The sequence below is a fragment of the Sciurus vulgaris genome (assembly GCF_902686455.1).
Source record: "Sciurus vulgaris genome assembly, chromosome: 7".
NCBI classification, from domain to species: domain Eukaryota; kingdom Metazoa; phylum Chordata; class Mammalia; order Rodentia; family Sciuridae; genus Sciurus; species Sciurus vulgaris.
The window spans coordinates 118,778,065-118,798,263 of NC_136467.1; the positions used below are offsets into that span (position 1 = coordinate 118,778,065).

The following is a 20,199-nucleotide window of genomic DNA, read 5'->3' on the forward strand; positions in this document are numbered from 1 at the left end:
TTGAAGTCTTGAAACGTGAAAGTTTGCAATAGTTGGTATGTGCCTGGAAAAAGGCAGTAACTAAAGATTAAAAAATTATAATAAATGCAGTGATTTGTGACTAATTTAATCAGATGATTCACATCAACAGTGGGACAAGAGATCCGGAACAATAATTTTCAACAACACTACATAAAGCGTGAAATAACCAAGCAGGTCATTTGTGGGGGTTGGGAGGGGGGCCCTGTGACTGCATAACACTTACCTTCTCCAGTCTTTTACAGAAAGCTTCAAATTTCCCAAATATGTACATTTCTGAAACCTCAAAAGATTTTTCCCCTGATGAGTCTAAAATCTGTTTCCTTGTTTTGTGAAAAGATGACTGATATTCCTTGAATAGAAAAATGCAATCCTACAAGAGAATCACAGGAAGGGGAGGGGTGGTGAGATGTTTGTTCACGAATCAAAAATTCAGAAATTCTATCCTCACACAGAATTGATGGTGCTAGCCCCTCAAACGGGCTGCTGCTGTTCACCAAGTTCAAGTTCTCTGTCTACATATTCAAAGCCAGTGAAGACCCATATAGTTTTTTAAATACACACAGTGTTTTCATCTCTTCATCCTCATTATTTTCCCTTGTCCTACATCAAACTATGACACATACTATTTGTTTTCATACTTTCATGCTAATTACAACTCCCAAGAGACCCAGAAGTTATCTGTCAAGACTTCCTTATTCATCTGGCATCCTTCTTGCATCAGCTTTCTTGATATACACATACATAAAACATGAAGACTTTGTAATAACTTATCATCCAACCATCATTTCTCCAAAAGGAGATAATAAAGGATTTATTTTATTTTATTTTATTTTATTTTGGCAGTACTAGGGATTGAACCAAGGGCCTTACACTTGCTAGACAAGTGCTCTGCCACTAAGCTACATCCCCAGGTCAAGATCATAAAGTCTTGGATTAGAGTATTGCTGAAATCCTAACATTTGAGTGCAACCATACCACTGCCCAGTCATTAATAGGAGTGAGGTGCATCTTATTATTGTTTTAATTTGTGAAGCCTAAGGTATCATCAGTGAACTGAGTAGAAATAAAAAAGAGGATATAGTCACTAGGGTTCAGTAGGAATTAACTACCATGTCAAGCTAACATTTTCTAAAAACCAAGCTCCTTTTTTTCAAGGTTAAACTTTCTCAGTGCTACCATGGGCCAGTTTATTTTTTATCATGTTACCATCTCTCTAGTTCTGTCACTTCCACCTCCCTCTTCCCAATACGAAGACTCTGATGACTGCACTGGACCCACTTAGACAATCCCCACACCAAGGACAGATGATCAGCAAACTTAATTCCCCCTTGCCATGTAGCATAACATTTTGACAGGCTCTGGGGATAAGGACATGAACATCTTTGGAGGGGCCATTATTCTGCCATAGCTAGAACATCACTAGCATATAGGAATCTTGCAGTTACATTATAATCTCAGGGGATGGCCATTATACATGTGGTCCACTGTTGATCAAAGTATCATTATGTGGTCCATATATTTTTTGATGGACACTTAGGTTTTTTCCTGTCTTGGCTATTGTGAATAATGCTGCAATGAACATGAAAATGCAGATTACCTCCTCGAGACAATGATTTTGTTTCCTCTGGATGTACACCCACAAGGGGGAGCACTAGATCCTATGGTGGTTCTATTTTTAATTTTTTGGGGCACCTTCACACTGTTTTCCATAACAACTACACCAATTTATATTCCCACCAACAGTGCACAAGAGTTCCCTTTTCTCCACATTCTCGCCAGTGCTTGTTATCTGGTCATCTTTATAACAGACATTCTGATAGGAGTCAGGTGACATGGTCATTTTCAATTGCAAAGCTGGGGGCATCATACAAGCTGACTTCAAAATGTATTACAAAGCTATGGTAATCAAAATAGAATGGTACCAGCATGAAAACAGACATACGGAACAACAGAAGAGAGGGACCAGAAATAAATCCAGGTATTAGGGTCAACCAATCTCCAGTAAGGGTGCCAAGATCGCACAGTGGAGAAAGGGACATCGTTTCAACAAATTGTGTAAGGAAAACTGGATCTCCCCATACAGAAGAATGAAGTTGGACTCTTACTTCACACAGTATACAAAATCAACTCAAACAGATTAAAGACTTAAAGGTTAAGATATGAAACTATAAAATTCATAGAAGAAAATGTAAGGGAAAAGTTCTTTGACATTGGTCTGGGCTGTGATTTTTTTTTTTTTTTTAATGGCTCCAGAAGTATAAGTAACAGAGCAAAAATACACAAATAGAGCACATGGATTAAAAAACTGCACAGCCAAGGAAATAAGTGAAAGGGTGGAGAGACAGTATTTACAAACCATGCATCTGACAAGGGATTTAGATCCAAAATATATAAGGAACTCTGAACAACTCAATAGCAAGAAAGTAAACAACCTGATTGAAAAGTGGGCAAAGGATCTGAAAAGACATTTCTCTTTTTTTCAATATTTTTCTTAGTTGTAGATGAACACAATACCTCTATATTTTACTTCTTTATTTTTTTAATGTGGTGCTGAGAATCGAACACTAATGCCTCACCCTGGCTCAGCAAGTGCTCCACCGCTGAGCCACAACTCCAGCCCCTAAAAAGACCTTTCTTAAAAGACATACCAACAGGGATGTGAAAAGGTGCTCAGAACTACTAATCCTCAGTTTTATTGGTTTTTTTTTTTTTTTTTTTTTTTCCTATTCTTTTTCTGTTTGGTTTGTTTTATTTTGTAGCAGGGATTGAACCCGGGGTGTTTAACCACTGAGTTGCATCCCAGTCACAACCCCACCAACACCCCTGCCTTTTTTTTTTTTTTTTTTTTTTTTTGAGACAGTCTCTCGCTAAGTTGCTTAGGGCTTTCCTGACGCTGATCTTGAACTTGCGATCCTCCTGCCTCAGCTTCCCAAGCTTCTGGGATTATAGACATGGGCCACAGCGCCCACCTCAGTTTTATTCTGGAAATGCACCCGGGACCAAGTGTGCCATGAAGTCATTACTTGGCTCCTCCTGCCCGAGCACTCACCCTTGAGCGCTCTGCTGCCTTCGCCATCTCGACAAGTTCCCCCTGTTGTTTCTTGTGTCCCTTCCTTTGTCCCGCCAACTTCTGCTCTTCTCCCCCACACCCATCCGTTAGGTATTTACTGAGTCCATTTTGAAAGCTTGACCCCAAAGCTTCTGTTCTGTCCTCACAAAAGGTACACCTGTGATTGACTTCCCAGTTGTACCGAAGGGGCTGTACGGCTGACTGGAGGCCCTGGTTCATCTTCTTTTTTAAATCATTGAAAAACTCTTCTGTCTGTCAGCTTTTTGTTGAGCTTCAAGTCATTCTGAAGACTCTGTCCTTTTCAGTTGTCTCGACCCCAGGAGAGCACACGTTCAGGTGATTGGTACTGACTTCCCATCTTGAGTTTGGTCCCGCAGAAAAGAAGCTTAGGCCTTTCATCAGGAATTTCACACCAACCCTCTCCTCCAATGACACTGCCATTTCCTCCCTTCGACACTGATTTCGCTGCCGTCTTAGATGCTGGCCATGCACAGGCCTCGGCTTGCTTCCTCTTTGCTACTTTGCTCATGCATTTCTTCTGTCTCACCAAAGCAGCTACTTCCTCTGCCCTCGCAGGGGGTTCCCTGTGTTTCCTTCAAGCACAGTCAATCTACTAGTTCTAGCCTGTCAGAGTTTTCCCACTTTCCCGTCACTTGGACCTGCTCCTCTCACTGCCAGAGAGTGATAGGTAAATGACATTGTTTATATTCTCACCACTGTGTATGAGATTGTGTCAAAAATTAACATGTCATGTGAAGGAATGAAACAAACAAAACTGGCCCAGATGGTGAAAGCCTGACTTTATGAAAATAAAAATATTTCTACCAACCTGAATTTTCTTTAGTACGACTGGCGTTTCCTGATCCCAAACATGGTTTATTCCTCCATCAGTAATATATGCTTTACATGCTGTCACCATCTGATTTGTTACCTAAAATAAATTTAGGTCCAAAATAACTATAGGCAAATGATACAAGTTCTGTGTTTTTAAAAGCACAAACATAAACATATGGTAAACAGTACACTTGAGGAGTGAAGAAAATCACAAAATACCAAGAGAGAAAAAGTAATACAAGCTCCAGATAAAACAAAGGAAACCCAAAGTCACATTTACCTACTGTCTTAAGTCAATGTCACTGGGGCCATGTATTTCAAAGTCAACTACATTTTCCATTTGTCTACTCCTCCCCAATTTGTTTTTGGTCTCATTCAAGTGATTCTTTTTCTTCAACATGCAAACACCTCTCATATGCCATAAAATGGTGAAGAAAATAAGGATGGTCATTTGGAGATTAGATCAAGATGTCAGAATGACAAGCAGAATTTTAGGAAATCCCTAAAATTACAGAATGCACACTACATCAGATCTGCAGGAAGGAAGGGGAAAGACGATGAGAGAAAACCAGAACCCAGATCTGGAAAAGGCTACTGTGAAGATGAAATGGGTCTGGGAAAATCCCAAGATCAGCAAGAGCCTGAGGTCCCTCTCAGCTGTGAAATTTAGAGCAACTTGTACAGGAGGCAACAATGTAATTTGCTGAAAGGACAAAGTCATGAACCTGAACCAATTTTGAAGAGGTATGGCCACGTCCCGGGTAGCTGCCGCAGTCCAGGTGGCCACATGGGAGAAAAGCCTATCCACACTCACCTCCCAACAGTAAGTCACACCACCTCACAAAGACAAGCTACAGTCACTACGTACAACTGGCAAGAATCATCGAGCAACTGAGGAAAGTAAGCATGAGAGCGGAGGCATCGAACTCAACAAAGAGAGGAAATGCAGAAAAGACATGTAAAATCTCTTCAAATACCTTTTACTAACTAAATTAATTCACAAAATAGATAGGAGGGGACTTTACATCCATGAGAAGAAGACAACTAGAGAATATGGAAACTGTAATTTGTTTTTCTCAAAACAAGATAAAAAGGCTGGAGTGTAGCTCAGTGGTAGAGCACTTGCCTGGCATGTGTGAGGCCTGAGGTTCAATCCCCAGCATGGCAAAAAATAAAAAATAAAAATAATAAATTGTACTGGTGAATTGACTGCAGCTGGTACACAGTTGAAGAACACATGAGTGAGCTGAAAACCAAAAACAACAATGGGAACATATGAGCTGGGGCTATAGTTCAATGGTAGGGCAATTCCCTTGCACATGTGAGGCACTGGGTTTGATCCTAGGCACCACATGAAAATAAATGAATAAACAAAGACGTTGTGTCCATCTACAACTAAAAAAAACTTTTAATTAAAAAGATGGGAAGAGAAAAAGAAATGAAGAGAAAAAGAAGTTAGATTCAAAGGGAGAGAATAAATTAAACAGGTGAGTCAGGAATAACCAAAGGCAAAAAAAACGAAAATTTCCCAGGAATGAAAAAGAATTTGAACTGAAAGAAACCAGCAAGTATAGAACAAGATAAATGTAAAAACAATCACATCAATTTGAAATTTGAGACGCTCAACCATAAAGAAAAAATCCAAAAGGCTTCCAGCGAATAAAACTAGTTACATACAAAGGAAAAAAAAGAATCATATTAACCCCCAGCACCTCATCAGAGATACTGGACACTAGAAAGCAGGTGAGCAATGTCTTCAAAGTTCCAAATGAAAATGATGTTGAACGTAGAATCCCAGTCAAACCTGCACTTGAATGGTAGGACAAAATAAAACTCTTCTAATACATGTAGGAATTGAGGAAGTTCACCATTGACATACCCTCTCTGAAAGAATAGACTAGACTAGATGAGTTTTTTTGTTTTTTTTTTTTTTTTTTTTAGGAAAAGAAATCATAAATCCAAGAAGGAAGAAGACATGGAAATCACAAAAGCGTGGTAAGAAATTGCTAGAGAAATTAGCAATACTTAGATTTTAGTTTGAATATGTATTGACTCACAATGTTGAAAAAATATTAATGATAACCTGGAACGAAGAATGATCCCAGTGTGGGACATGTATAGTAAGAAAGAGGGAGATGAACGGATGGGAAGAAGGCAGACAGTCTTGTCTTATTTGGGACATAGTGATTAAATTTGCACTTTGCTTTAAAAAAATTTTTTTTTGAAATGTGACTTTATACATTTAATTCTGCTTGAATCATTTACAAAGAAATCCTATTCAGGGCTGGGGCTGTGGCTCAGTGGTAGAGCACTTGCCTAGCATGTGTGAGGCACTGAGTTCAATTCTCAGAATCACATAAAAATAAATAAAGATATTGCATCCATCTACAACTGAAAATATATTTTTAAAAAATCTCATTCAAGTGTTTCTTGAATGACTTTCCAGTTTTTTAAAAACAACCACATGACTCTACAGGAAGATTTTATATAAACCACTGGGATGGTAGAAGTACCAAGCTGGGGCTTTTTTTTTTTTTTTTTTTTTTTTTTTTTTTTTGCAGTGCTGGGGATTGAACCCAGGGCCTTGTGCTTGCGAGGCAAGTACTCTACCAACTGAGCTATATCCCCAGCCCCGGAAGTACCAAAAGAAGTGATGCTAACACAATCCTTATCTCTTGATCAGAATAAAAAATATTGGGAATGAATAAGTTATCAAACAGCATTATTTAGTTATTTAAAAATAGTCACTGGGATTCCAGGTATGTGCCACCCACCCAGTGAAAACAACCACATTTAAACAAAAAGCCTTGGAGCTAACCTCCTTCCCAAGGAGAAAGGTAACCATGACCCCAACTATGAAGTACAACTGACACCGGCCATATCCATCTTTCCTCATGCACTCCAAGTATTAAAATCCTGAATTCTGAGAGTACCCACACTTCCCAATTCCCTTTCCTGGCTCAAAGGGAAAGAATAATTAATTTTTTCACAGGCTCAGGTGTGTGGTTTCCTCCCTTAGAACTCACTTTGATAAATAACGAGGTCATTCTCTCTGACGTGTTGTAATACCTTGACACACTGTGGATCATTCTGATGGCATTAATCAAATTTTGTATTCCATGTGCCATGGAAACCTAGAATTGAAACAGAGCAAGTGAATTCCATCATATGTTTATAGTTTAAACAGCCAATCCTGCATACTATCTGGAACATTCTTATATTCAAGTCAAATTTCACCAAATGCAATATGATACCCCAGACTTGATCTGGAACAAGAAAAAATAAAAAGGACATTTGTTTTGACAAACATACCAAGGTAGATGCAAGTTGTTAACAGGAAAAACAAGGTGTTACAATTGTTACAATTGTACTGTACTATTGTTACAATTTTTTTATAGTACTGAACTAAAATATTTATTCAAAAATACAATTTTGGGGGGTTGGGACTGTGACTCAGTGGTAGAGCATTTGCCTAGCATGTGTGAGGCACTGGGTTCGATTCTCAGCACCACATACAAATAAATAAATAAAGGTTCGTCAACAACTAATAAAAATATTTTAAAAAATGAAAATAAAATTTAAATTTTGGAGGTGAAAGCAACGTTAAAGATCAATAGCTCCATCTTCTCTTTTTGAAAAGAAGAAACTGACACCTTGAAGGGTGAACTGACCTATTTCAAAAAGGTAGCTAAAAACAAAAGTCAGACTACAACTCCCATTCACTTATTAGATTCATCTTTCAGCAAACCTACTAAGTACCACCAGGTTCTGAAGATATTGGGAGTGATCTAAAGATAGGAAACCTATGCATGGAGCTCAGAGCAGAGTAGAATAGACTCACAGAAACAAATCAAGAACAAGGCAGAACAAAGCAGAACACATACGACTAAGACAGGACATACTTGTTAGGGTCTGGATGTGATATGTCCCCCAAAAGCTCATGTGTGAGACAATGCAAGAATATTCAGAGGGAAATGATTGGGTTGTGAAAGCCTTAACCCAAACAGTGAGTTAATCACCAGATGGGACTGAGTAGGAACTGACGGCAGGTGGGGTGCGGCTGGTGGAAGTGGGCAATGGGGACGTGGCTTTGGGTATATATTTGTATCTGGCAAGTGGAATCTCTCTCTCTCTCTGCTTTCTGACCATCATGAGAGCTGCTTCCTTCCACCACACTCTTCCACCATGACACTCTGCCTCACCTCGAGCCCTGACGAATGGAGTCCGCTGTCTATGGACTGAGACCTCTGAAACCATGAGCCCCCAAATAAACTTTTCCTCCTCTACAATTATTCTGGTAAGGTCCCTTCATCACAGCAGTGAAAAAGCTGTCTACAACAACACTGGGTGCTCCCATGTGCCAGGCACTAACCTGGGAGCTTCATGCATCATCTTAATATGCTGACAGGATCATTTAAGATGGGTTTGATTTCATCAGACCTATAACTTCACTGATTGTATGTCTCCTTTTGAGAAATGTCTATTCAGGTCTTTCACCCATTTTTTGATCAGATTATTAGAGTTTTTTGCTGTTGCGTTCCTTACACAATCTGGATATGAATCCCTTGTTGGATGAATAGTTTGCAAATATTGTCTCCAATTTTGCAGGTTGTCTCTTCTTTAGGATGATTGCTTCTTTCATTGTGCAGAAATTTTTTAGTTTACTATAATTCATTTGTCTTTTTTGCTTTTGTTGCCTGTTCTTTTGAGGGTGGTTTTTTTTTTTTGTTTGTTTTTTTGTTTCATTTTGTTTTTGTTACCAGGGATTGAATCCAGGGATGCTCAAAACCTGGGCCTCATTCCCAACCTGTCTTTTTTTTTTTTTTTTTTTTTTTTTTTGAGACAGGGTCTCACCAAATAAGTTGCTTGCTTAGGGCCTCACTCAGTTGCTGAGGCTGGCTTTGAACTTGGGATTCTACTGCCTCAGCCTCCTGAGTTGCTAGGATTACAGGTATGTGTCCCGGCATCCAGCCTTCTTATGTTTTATTTTGAGACAGAGTCTAGCTAAGTTGCTTAGGGCCTCACTAAGTTGCTGAGACTAGCCTTGAACTCGGGATCCTTCCGCCTTGGCCTCTTGAGCCACTGAGATTACAAGCATGCACCACCACCACACCTAGCTAAACACCATTATTTATAATTGCTCCCTGAATGCAAAATTCCTCCTATCCAGATACAGTGTTCAGACATTTTTATATGTGAACCATATAACAGTAAATCCACCTAAAGCACAACACCAGGATGATAAACATTAAGTGCACATAAAATTTGTGACCCAGAAACAGAAGCAGGAATCCTTTGCACTTTTTCAACCCAAATCACAATTACAAGCTAAAGAGCAATTGATGGTTGCTTTCAATGACAGTAAAGAAATGAAAGGAAAAAAGAAATTTTGAAACTATAGCGATAGTGGGTATATGCGTGGGAAGCAATCACATGACTCACTACTTCTAACACTGCTGTCATTTCAAAAGGTAAGGCCTGAAATCTTCCTACCTCAGCAACAGTAAAAAGCTCAACAACAACAAAATAATAATAATAAGGCACTTCCATGACAAGAACAGGCGAACAAAGTGTAAATTACTAGGATGAACTAAACAATTTTAAAATTATATAAATTTAAATGTCTTCAGCATTAAGAAGTTGAAATCAGCATACCTCAAAATTCAGAGCTCTTGACAACAATAAAAAGCACTGTATCTTTCTTCTAAGTTTACTTTTTACAATGAAAAGCCCTGAATATATATATTTTTTAAAAAGTACAAAGAACAGTATAATGACCAACTATAACCATCATTAGATTGAATATGCTAAGATTTTATTCTATTCACTACATCTATTATTTTTTATATCAAGGACTACTTATAGGCATTCACAGAGTAAGCTTCGTGTGTGTGTGCATTTCATATTTGAACCCTCAACTCTTCTGAATAACCTCGAATGCTTGTGAAAGTAATAACTCTAATTTTTCTTTGACTTTTTTTTTTGGCAGTATTTCTTTTATTCAGGTTGTAAAGTTAGAGAACGGAGTCTTTGAGCTGCTGAGTGAATCAAGACACAGCTCTATTTCTCTAACACCACACAGTTCGGTTTCCTTTACTCATGGTCTCATATACAGAATCATCCAAGAGGATACCAGTGTTTTCATATGAAACAAATTTTGAAAAGCTTCCCAACAGAACTCCAGTTGCTGGTATCAGGGGTAGAAGTGAGCAGCGAGTGAAGTTTAAAAAAGTCATAATTTTCTGCAAATAACAACACTAAGTGAATTAAGTTCATCATCTCTTTATGACACCAGTTAAAAGACTCTGCCTCTGATGTGTCTTCCTAACCTCCCTCTTGGGGTCCCTGATGGATAATGGATTCCCACAAAGAAGTAAGAACTACGCCTGCCCAGGACTCCCAGCCCACTTTCTCCCCCCCTATCCCACATAAACTTCTCATTTTCTGATGCCCTCTTAGGACTTGAACCTCCCTCTTACCCAGATCTAAGTGAAATATTTCAGCCATTTACCCAAGTTTGGTCAACCAACCATGTGACTGGCACTGCCACCTATGTGGAAGGTCTAACCCATCTCTTCAGAAATCAGAATGGAGAATGCTGAACTCAGAATTTGGACACTAATATAAACTATATGGAAAGCATTTTAACTTAGAGAATACCAAGCAGCAGCATGGAGACTAGAGAGAAAATACAGCTCAGAATGCCCAAGAAAACAGCCCCAAGTTTGGTTCCATCAATTACAGAGACACTCAAACTCAGTTTCCTAATCTTTAAAATGTGGGTTGTTGTGTACATATTTGAAGCACACAGCACGATGCCTTGAACAAAAGGTTGGGGGTTCTCGAGCCCATGAGCATCTTTAAAAATACAACTGTCTGGGCTGCCTTCCTGCCTAGAAGTGATTCACAAAAGAGGTGACAAAGATTGGAAAACACCGTCCTACATTCTCAACAAATACTAGTTTCTTTGATTTCCCATTTATATCTAAAGAAGAGGTAGAGGTTTTTCTGTAATTTTCATCATACATGTGAAATATTAAGAAGCCTGGCACAGTGGCACATGCCTGTAGTCGCAGTAACTCAGGAGGCTGAGGCAGGAGGGTCCCAAGTTCAAAGCCAGCCTTGGCAATTTAGCAAGGCCCTAAGCAACTTGGCGAAACCCTGTCTCTAAATTAAATATAAAAAAGGGTTGGGGATGTGGCTCAGTGGTTAAGCACCTCTGGGTTCAATCCCTGGTACCAAAAAAAAAAAAAAAAAGAAAAAAGAAAACTAATAGTAACTATTGCAAAGAACAGTGCTAATATATTCTTCAAAGGAACTCTATAGAAATATGATGGGAAAAGTAGACTAGAAACAGCAGATGGGGCTGTCCTGAATCACTGATTGGCTAAGCAATACAGGCAAAGTCACCTGGACATGATGAGCTTTGGTTTGCTACTCTGTAAACTGATAAATATCTATCATGATGTACAACCTCTAAGAACTCCCCAATTATGTTCCCCCTCATGGTATTCATACCCTTGTATAATCCCTTCCCTAAAGTGTGGACCAGACTTACTGACTTGCTCCTAACCAACACAACACAAGAGAAACAGTGAGATGTCACTTTCAAGTTTAGGTTACAAAAAGATGGTAGCTTCTAAGTTGAATCTAACGTCTCGCTCACTCTGGAATCACTTTCCCTGGGGGAAACAACTATACTATGAAGAATTCTGTTCACCTGGATAGGGGCTAAGATCTGTCAACAACTATGTGAGTGAGCTTAGGTACGAACCCTCCCCAGTCAGCCTCCCCTTATGAGGAGGCTGCAGCCCCAGTCAAAAGCCTGCCTGAAACTTCATGAGAGACCCTGAAGCAGAGGCACTCAGTTATACTGTACCTGGACTCCTGGTCCACAGAAACTGTGACATACTGAATGCTCACTGCTGTAAGCCACTCTGTTCTGGGGTAATTTGTTATGCAGCATTAGATAAGTAATATATTCATCTTGTTTAAAATGTAAGTTGTAAGTATGACTGTTTAAGTGAAGTCATGCTTACAATAACGCTATATACTTATATGTGGGTTAAAATATTAAATACAGTTTATAATTCATTACAAATATAGAGTAGGAAAATATTTCTTTTAAATAACCTTTTGACAGTGAATGTTTTTCCCAATACATGCATACTGAAGTTGTTTTAAAGTGCATTAATTATACAAGTCAGTTTTTAAAACTGCACTTTTAAAAGCATACTTACCAGGTCATAGTTATAGAGAGGCTGACATACTTTTTCCAGAGTATACAAATATCTAACATTATCTTTTGATTCGTTTGCTGTATCTGTGATTCTTGCATCCAAATCACGCCAATTCTAAGGAGGAAAAAAATGTGTAAGAATTCCATTAAAAATCCAAATATATCAGTATGCCATAGTTTATTCAAAAAAATTAAGCTGTCTTCCTAATCAAACATATACTAAAATAGTAGATAATTAAGTTTGATTAATATAGCTTTCCCTTATAGTATTTACATTATTATAAATATCTTAAATGATTTGCTAAACCTGAAGAAACATACCCTTTGTAATTAATGCCCTTTTCTGGGCTAGTTATCTGTAACATTACATTGCTCTGGATCTTCCCAGAATGAGTCATTACCAGAACATTATTCCAAGAAAATATTTGTTATCAGCAAAGTGAACTCAATGTGAAATCAACATATTCAAGGATTATCAAATAACTTCTGCTTAGTCAACTCTAAATACAAAAATAAAAAAGTCCCCCCCCCCGCTTTTTTTTTTTTTGAGAAGAAATCTGCTATGGTTTGAATATGGTTTCAACAGGAGTTCAAAACTCCTGTTGAAGCTTCATTCTCAAATGTAATAGTGTTGAGGTGGTGGGGCCTTTAAGAAAGGTGACTAGGTCTTTAAAATGCATTAATGTTGTCTGGCAAAAATTCTAGCTGTCATGAGACTATGTTAGTATTTACAAGATCAGATTATTGTAAGAGAGCCTATCGGCTCCCCTGAATTCCCCTTCACAAGGGCTACTTGTCGCTTACACATGCTCCTTTCTTGATGCCATCCACCATAATATGATACAGCCAGAAGGACCTTACTAGAGACCAAATAGATGGGATTGCCTGATCTTGGACTTACAACCTTCCAAACAGTGAACTAAATAAACCTCCTTCCTTTATAAATCACCCAATATTCTGTTAGAGAAATACTAAACACTCTAAGACAAAAAATCTCTTCCTGTAATCTCCACTTGCATGGTGTAGTTTTGCATAATGAAACCTCAAAGAATACAAAGCATGCGCCTTGAGAAGGCGTTCCAAGAAACCGGTAGGGGACTAGGTATGGAGCCAACCTACCTATTCCACAGGGAACAGATAAGGACATAGGAACCAACCTGAAAGGCTTCCCAATGGTCACAACTGGAGCAATTTGAACAACAAAATAAATAATGATAGTATTAAATGATAACCTAAAAACAAGAAATAAATATCCTTTGGCACTGGAGATTGAACCCAAGGCCTTGAACATGCTACACATATTATACTACTGGTCACACCCCTGCCCCTTTTTAAATTTTATTTTGAGATAGGGCCTCAATAAGTTGCCCAGGCTGGCCTCAAAGTTGCAATCTCCCTGCCTCAGCCTCCTGAAGCTGAGATTACAGGTGTGTGCCACCACACCCAGCCATTATACTATATTAATATAAAAAAAATCAAATAAATAAAGGAGAGGAAAAACAACTTCTTGTATAAAAATTCTAATCAATGAATGTGGATAGAATGAGAGAACTGGAAAATCACCAAGAGCATACCACAGTAATAATTACTGCAGGCAAGATTTGCCCAGGAAAGATATTTATATAGATTCAAGTTATCCCCCCCCAAATATAATAGATGTACAGTATACAAACATGTCACACCCCACTTTAACCAAATGTCAAGGTTCAATCACCAGTAATAAGACACAAGGATATCATGTACTCTCAATCAGACCCAAAGAAGGCCACATCACCTCCAACTTACCCAGGCTGGCCTTGAACTTAACTCAGCCTCCCAATGAAAGGCATGGGCCACCACAATCAGCTTTAAAAAGGAAGTTTTTAACTGATAATAAATATTGAAGAAGTTGAGGGTCTACCCTAGGGAAATATTTGCACATGTATATATAAAAATGTTTAATTAAAGCAACTTTTAAATACACATAGAAAAGAAATCATTTTCCTAAAATGACAGAGTTGCCATTTGACCCAGAAATTCTATCCCTAGGTATATAACCAAGAGAAATGACAAAATATGTCCACACAAAAAGTTGTGCATGAATTTTCAGAAGCATTATTCATAACAGCTGAAAAATGGAAACAACTCAAATGTTCAAACTGATAAACAAAATGCAGTACTGTCCATACATCAGAATATTACTCAGCCATGAAAAGGAAAGAAATACTAATACATTCTACAACATGGATTAATCTTGAAAACCCTCAGTGAAAGAAGTCAGTAAAGAAAGGCTATATATTTTATGAATCCTGACATGTCCAGTGTAGGGACATTTGTATAGACACAAAGTAGATTAGCAGTCACTTAGGACTGGGAGCCAGAGGTTAAAGATGGGGAGGTGACAGGTGAAGGGTATGGAGTTTCTGTGTGTGTGTGTGTGTGTGTGTGTGTGTGTGTGTTGCTGGGGATTGAACCCAGGGCCTTGAGCATACAAAGCAAGCAAGCACTCTACCAACTGAGCTATATTCCAAGCCCCAGGAGTTTCTTTTAAAGGTGATAAAAATGCCCCAAAATTGATCGTGGTTGCACAACTCTGTGAATACATTAAAAAACACCAAATTGTACACATCAAATGATGAACAGTATGTGAATGTTGCTGCAAAAAGGAAGGAGGAGGGAGAAAGGGAGGGAGGGAGGAGATAAGGAGGGAAGGAAACAGAGGAAGAAAAACTTGTTTACAAGAAATGATCAGATTAAATCTGATACATGAACATTTTGGAAAAATTATATAGTTGATCTAGCAGGCATAAATTTCCAAGATTTACTACTGGGGTGTGTGGTAGCATGGTAATTAGAGAATAATATGGTATGACACTTAATTTAAAAATTAGAAATTACATAATTAATTTTTGTAGCACTGGGGATTGAACCTAGGGGTGCTTAACCACTTAGCTCTATCCCCCGCCCTTTTTATTTTTGAGACCACCATGCCCAGCTGTAAAACTATTTTTAAAGGAAAAATGATCATTTTTTTTATGTCAATCACTCCATAGGTAGCATTGTCAAAACTGGTGCACAAAATATTGAGAAATAAGTCAGGTGCAGTAGTGCACACCTGTAATCCCAGTGGCTCCAGGGGCTAAGGCAAGAGGATTGAGAGTTCAAAGCCAGCCTCAGCAATCTTGAGGCACTAAGCAACTAAGTGAGACCCTGTCTCTAAGTAAAATGCAAAAGAGGGCTGGGGATGTGGCTCAGTGGTCAAGTACCCTGAGTTCAATCCCCAGTACCTAATAGAGAGAGAGAGAAATATATCTTCATTTCATCTGATGGAAATTATTGTGGTACATGAGAAAGCTTTACTCAAAGTTTAACACTTCTAAATATATGATTCCAGCACATTATGTTAAGAAGGACTTTGATCTGGTAGAAGAATGGAATGGCAAGGAAAGAGGATGGGAAAAGGGCCAATAAGAGGTACCAAAGTACAGACGGGAGAAATCACTTCTGGTTTTTCTAGCACAGTAGGGTAACTATTGATTAAAATAATGCTATACTTCAAAATGACTAGAAGAGTAGAAAATTCTTAGTACATAAAAATGATTAATGTTGGAAGTGATGGAAATGTTTATTATCTTGACTTGATTACTACACATTATATACATGTATTGAATTACCATAATGTACCCCATCAAAATGTACAAATGTTATGCCTTGCTTTGAATTCTTTTTAAAAGAAGCAGTATGATTAAGGTAATTTTCTATTCAGTTGTTCTGAATTATACCAAAATGGAAAACAAAAGGTCTTTTACCTTTAACAGTTTGGAGTGTGCAACAGTCAGCACATTGATGACAGCTTTACAACTTGACCCTTTAATCTGCTCAATGATATAGTTGAACTTGGCTGACATCCGTTTCCAGTGTTCCAGCTCAGTGAGTGGACCTGAGTCATCAGCTTCTTTTCTCATCTGCTCACTCTCAATAAGCACCTGCAATTTAAATATATATATATGGAATATAGAAAGGATATATTCTTTTTTTAAAAAAAGTTTTGGAGTTGTATATGGACAAAATGCCTTAATTTTATTTGTTTATTTTGATGTGGTGCTAAGGATTGACCCCAGTGCCTCACACACGCTAGGCAAGTGCTCTATCACTGAGCTACAGCCCTAGAGGATATATTCTTCTTGGCTAAAATCTCACTGAATCTTCTGAAAGAAAACCAAAAGTATAAATAATAGTAATGATGAATAATGTCTTAAAACTTGGTAAACAGAAGAGAAAGGAACTTGATAAGTAGTATCTATCCATCAAAAACTCCAGGAAACATCATACTTAAAGGTGAAATTGTAGAACATTATGACTTTAAAACCAAAGGCAGGACAAGTTTGCCACCATCACCACCCACTTATATTCTACCTGGTAAAAGAAGTCCCAGAGCAAGGTAGGCAAACACAAAAGGCATTATAGATTGGAAAGTTTTTAAAAGGGCATAATCAAGTTGATATGGTTGGCCATCTATTTAAAATTTAAGATTATTAACTGTAAACCTTAACAATTATTAAAAATGAACAATTCAGTAAGGTTCCTGGACCTCAACATAAAAATCAGTAGCACTGTTTTATAAGCCATCTAACAATCTGAAATGTAATTTCTAAAAAGATACTATCTGCAACAGCAAATAATAGCAGTGATAATCAGAAATTAATCTAATAAAAAAATGTGTAAGACCTTTCAGGGACAATAAAAACACTACATTAAGTACATTTTAAAAAGACCTAAATAAATGAGAGACATGCTCATGGATAGAAAAATTCAATAATATAAAGAAGCCAATTTTCTCTAAAGGAATATATACGTTCAATGAACTTCCAATCAAAATCTCAACAATTGTTCATGGTACTTGACAAACCAATCTTCAAATTGGGAAGTACAATTTGCCAGATACAATCAATGCAATTTTGAATTAAAAAACACAAACCTGTGCTGGAGTTGTGGCTCAGTGGTAGAGCACTTGCCTTGCACATGTGAGGCACTGGGTTCAATTCTCAGCACCACACAAAAATAAATAAAATAAATGTATTGTGTCCATCTATAGCTAAAAGTATTTTTAAATAAACACAAACTTGACATGTAAGGTGTTGATTTAGTCAAAGCTACAGAAGTTAAAGCAGCATGGCATGAGAATACAAAACAAGTAAGCCAGTGGGGCAGGCAAAGGACCCTAAAACCTTGATATAGAATGAAACTGACCAAATTATATCGTTACACTGTGTGCGTGTACAAAAACATAACAAAAGATCCACTATGTGTATAATTATAATGCACCAATAAAAATAAAAATAATAAAAACAATATATGACAGGTAATATTACAAAACTTTTAAAATTTTTTTACTTGTTCGTTTTAGATATATATGACAGTTGAGTGTATTTTGACATATTATACATCTTTAAGGAAAGAATGGACTGTTAAATAAGCAATTTAACAGAGGATGTTAAATTGGGATGGTTGGCTAACTATATGGAAAAAGTCAAAATTGGATTCCTACTTCACATCATGCACACATGCACACACATAAAAATAACTCCAGATAGACTAAAAGCCTGAATGTCAGAAATAAAATGGTAAGGGCTACAGATGTAACTCAGTGGTAGAAAACTTGATTCATAAGTACAAGACCCGGGGTTCTATTCCCAACATTACAAAATATAAAATAAGATAAGATGGTTAAACTTCTATACAAAGGGTAATACTATAAAGAAAAGCAGAGAATTGAATATCATAACTATCAAGATATAGTCACAATGGGGGAAAAAAGGTATTTAAAACCGGGAAGAGGAAGACAAGGTGTTGGAAATATTCTATTTCTTTCTCCCCATTGCCTAGGCTGGCCTCAAGCTTACAATCCTCTTGCTTCAGCCTCCCAAGAGGTTGGGATTACCCAGTAGAATGTTCTCTTTCTTAACCTGAGCAAAGTTTACACAGGAGGTCCTTTTACAACAATTTGTTACTTTTACCATATTCTTTTTGTGTTACATTTCATTATTTAAATAAATAATTTAGGAGAAAATCTTCATTGAACTAGACTAGGAAAGGGCTTCCTAAGTAAAACACAAAAAGTAGAAGTTCCTAGTCACTGGAGGTAGCTAAATTGAGACTGAATTACCATTTGTAATTAATACAGTTAACTATTAAAATTTAAAATTTAAAAGCTCCACATTTCCTTTTTTTTTTTTTTTTTTTGGTGGGTACCAGGCATTCAACCACTAAGCACATCCTCAGCCCTATTTTGTATTTTATTTAGAGACAGGGTCTCCCTGAGTTTCTTAGCACCTTGCTTTTGCTGAGGCTGGCTTTGAACTCCTGATCCTCCTGTCTCCACCTCCAGAGCCACTGGGATTACAGGCGTGTGCCACCATGCCTGGCTAAACTTCCACGTTTCTAAAGACACCACACCAAATGAAAAACGTGGCATAGTGAGGGCCAACCAAGGATCAATCGTTGGAAGAAATTTCTTAAACTCCAACACGTCAATAAGATAACATCACGCAATCCAAAAGAAAACTGAGCAAAGGATATGAACAGGTCATTCGACAAAGAAGAAGCCTCAATAGTCATTAAACATGCTCAATGTCATCAGCATTCAGGGTAATGCAAAGTCAGTCAAGATGCCATCTCACATTCAATATACCAGCAACAGTTAAAAACCTGACAACCCCAGATGTAATCAAAGCTTTGAAGAAATGAAAATGCTCATATGCTTCTGTAAAAAAATATAAATTAAGCCTGGTGCAATGGCCCATGCCTGTGATCCCAGCTACTCAGGAGGCTGAAGCAGGAAGATCACAAGTTCAAGTCAGTCTCAGCAACCTAGCGAGACCTTGTCTCAAAATAAAAAATGAATAGGGCTGAGGCTATAGCTCAGTTATAAAGTACTCTAGTGCTCAGTCCCCAGTATGGACTATATATATGATCTATCCGCAAATGTTCCCAGCAATCCCCCTGAGAAACTCCTGAACGTGTCTAAAGAAGCCCTGAACAAAGGTATTATCTGGGTATGCATTATTGTTGTTTGTAACAGGAAGAGTAGAAACAATCTCTCTCCTGGGGAAATGGTTGAATAAACTTCTCTACCTCCTTAAATACTGAGAGAGAGCATTTAAATGTCTCCTATATATCTGAAAGTCTATATAAAACATCCAAGATTTATTCATAGAGAATACTAGACAGCAGTTTAGTGAGAGAATTCAACTCACTTGTACTAACATGAATGAATGAAAGAAAATGTTAAATGGGGTGGGGGTTATAAAATTATTCCTAAGATATTGCTATGGATTGAATGCGTATGCCCCCAACACTCACCTACTGAAGCCTAATCCCCAATGTGAAAGTCTGTGGAAGTGGGGACCTTGGGAAGTGCTTCAGTCGTGATGGTTCTGCCCTCCTGCATGTGAGGTGACAATAAGGAGCCTGCTGTCTACAAACCAAGAAGCCAGGCCACACCAGGCACTGAGTCTCCTCCAGTAGTGCAGGAGACCACTGCAGAGGTTCTCTGGTAGGCAACTACCTGTGTCAACCTAGGGACACCTGGAAGCAAATTCTGGGGCGAGCCCTTGGGGTCAATGCTCAAGACTCTCCTACGGAACTTCCAAAGCCCTCCAGGTGTTGCTACCCCAACTGCACCTTCTGCTCAGTTCTAAAAAGGGTCAAACTAGAAATGCTTTCTTCCACCTCCTGCTTTCTCTACTCACTTACCTAAAGGTTTTCTTCTCCACTGTGCTTATGAACCACAGAACTGAGTCAGCTCCTGGTCCTCTTCCAGTTTAGGGGAATTGCAGGATATCTGGATTCATTTTCGTTTTTGGTTTTTGTTGTTATTGTTTGGATTTTCTGTTTTGGTTTTGCATTATTTGCAGTGTGAGTTCAAGCTTCTCATAATTTTAATATACATTCTACTCCTACTACTGCTTTTCTTATGGAAAGAGAAATTTTTATTTTTTACCAGAGAACTGCAGATCTGACACTAACACTCATATGAGCAAGCCTAGTCTGAACC

The 20,199-nt window shown here is 38.0% G+C and overlaps 1 protein-coding gene across 1 annotated transcript in view; it reads right to left on the reverse strand.

Annotated features, from left to right (window-relative positions):
* Positions 1-20,199, reverse strand: part of DNAH8 (dynein axonemal heavy chain 8) — a gene marked incomplete at its 3' end in the record, with an annotated part of 249,573 nt that overhangs the window by 224,986 nt on the left and 4,388 nt on the right. Inside the window, exons 4-8 of the mRNA XM_079148326.1 lie at positions 15,953-16,129; positions 12,166-12,279; positions 6,952-7,059; positions 3,921-4,022; positions 245-391 (exon numbers count right to left, since the gene is read on the reverse strand). Of these exons, the coding sequence (XP_079004452.1) occupies positions 245-391; positions 3,921-4,022; positions 6,952-7,059; positions 12,166-12,279; positions 15,953-16,129 (648 nt within the window). The remainder of the gene's footprint in view (positions 1-244; positions 392-3,920; positions 4,023-6,951; positions 7,060-12,165; positions 12,280-15,952; positions 16,130-20,199) is intronic.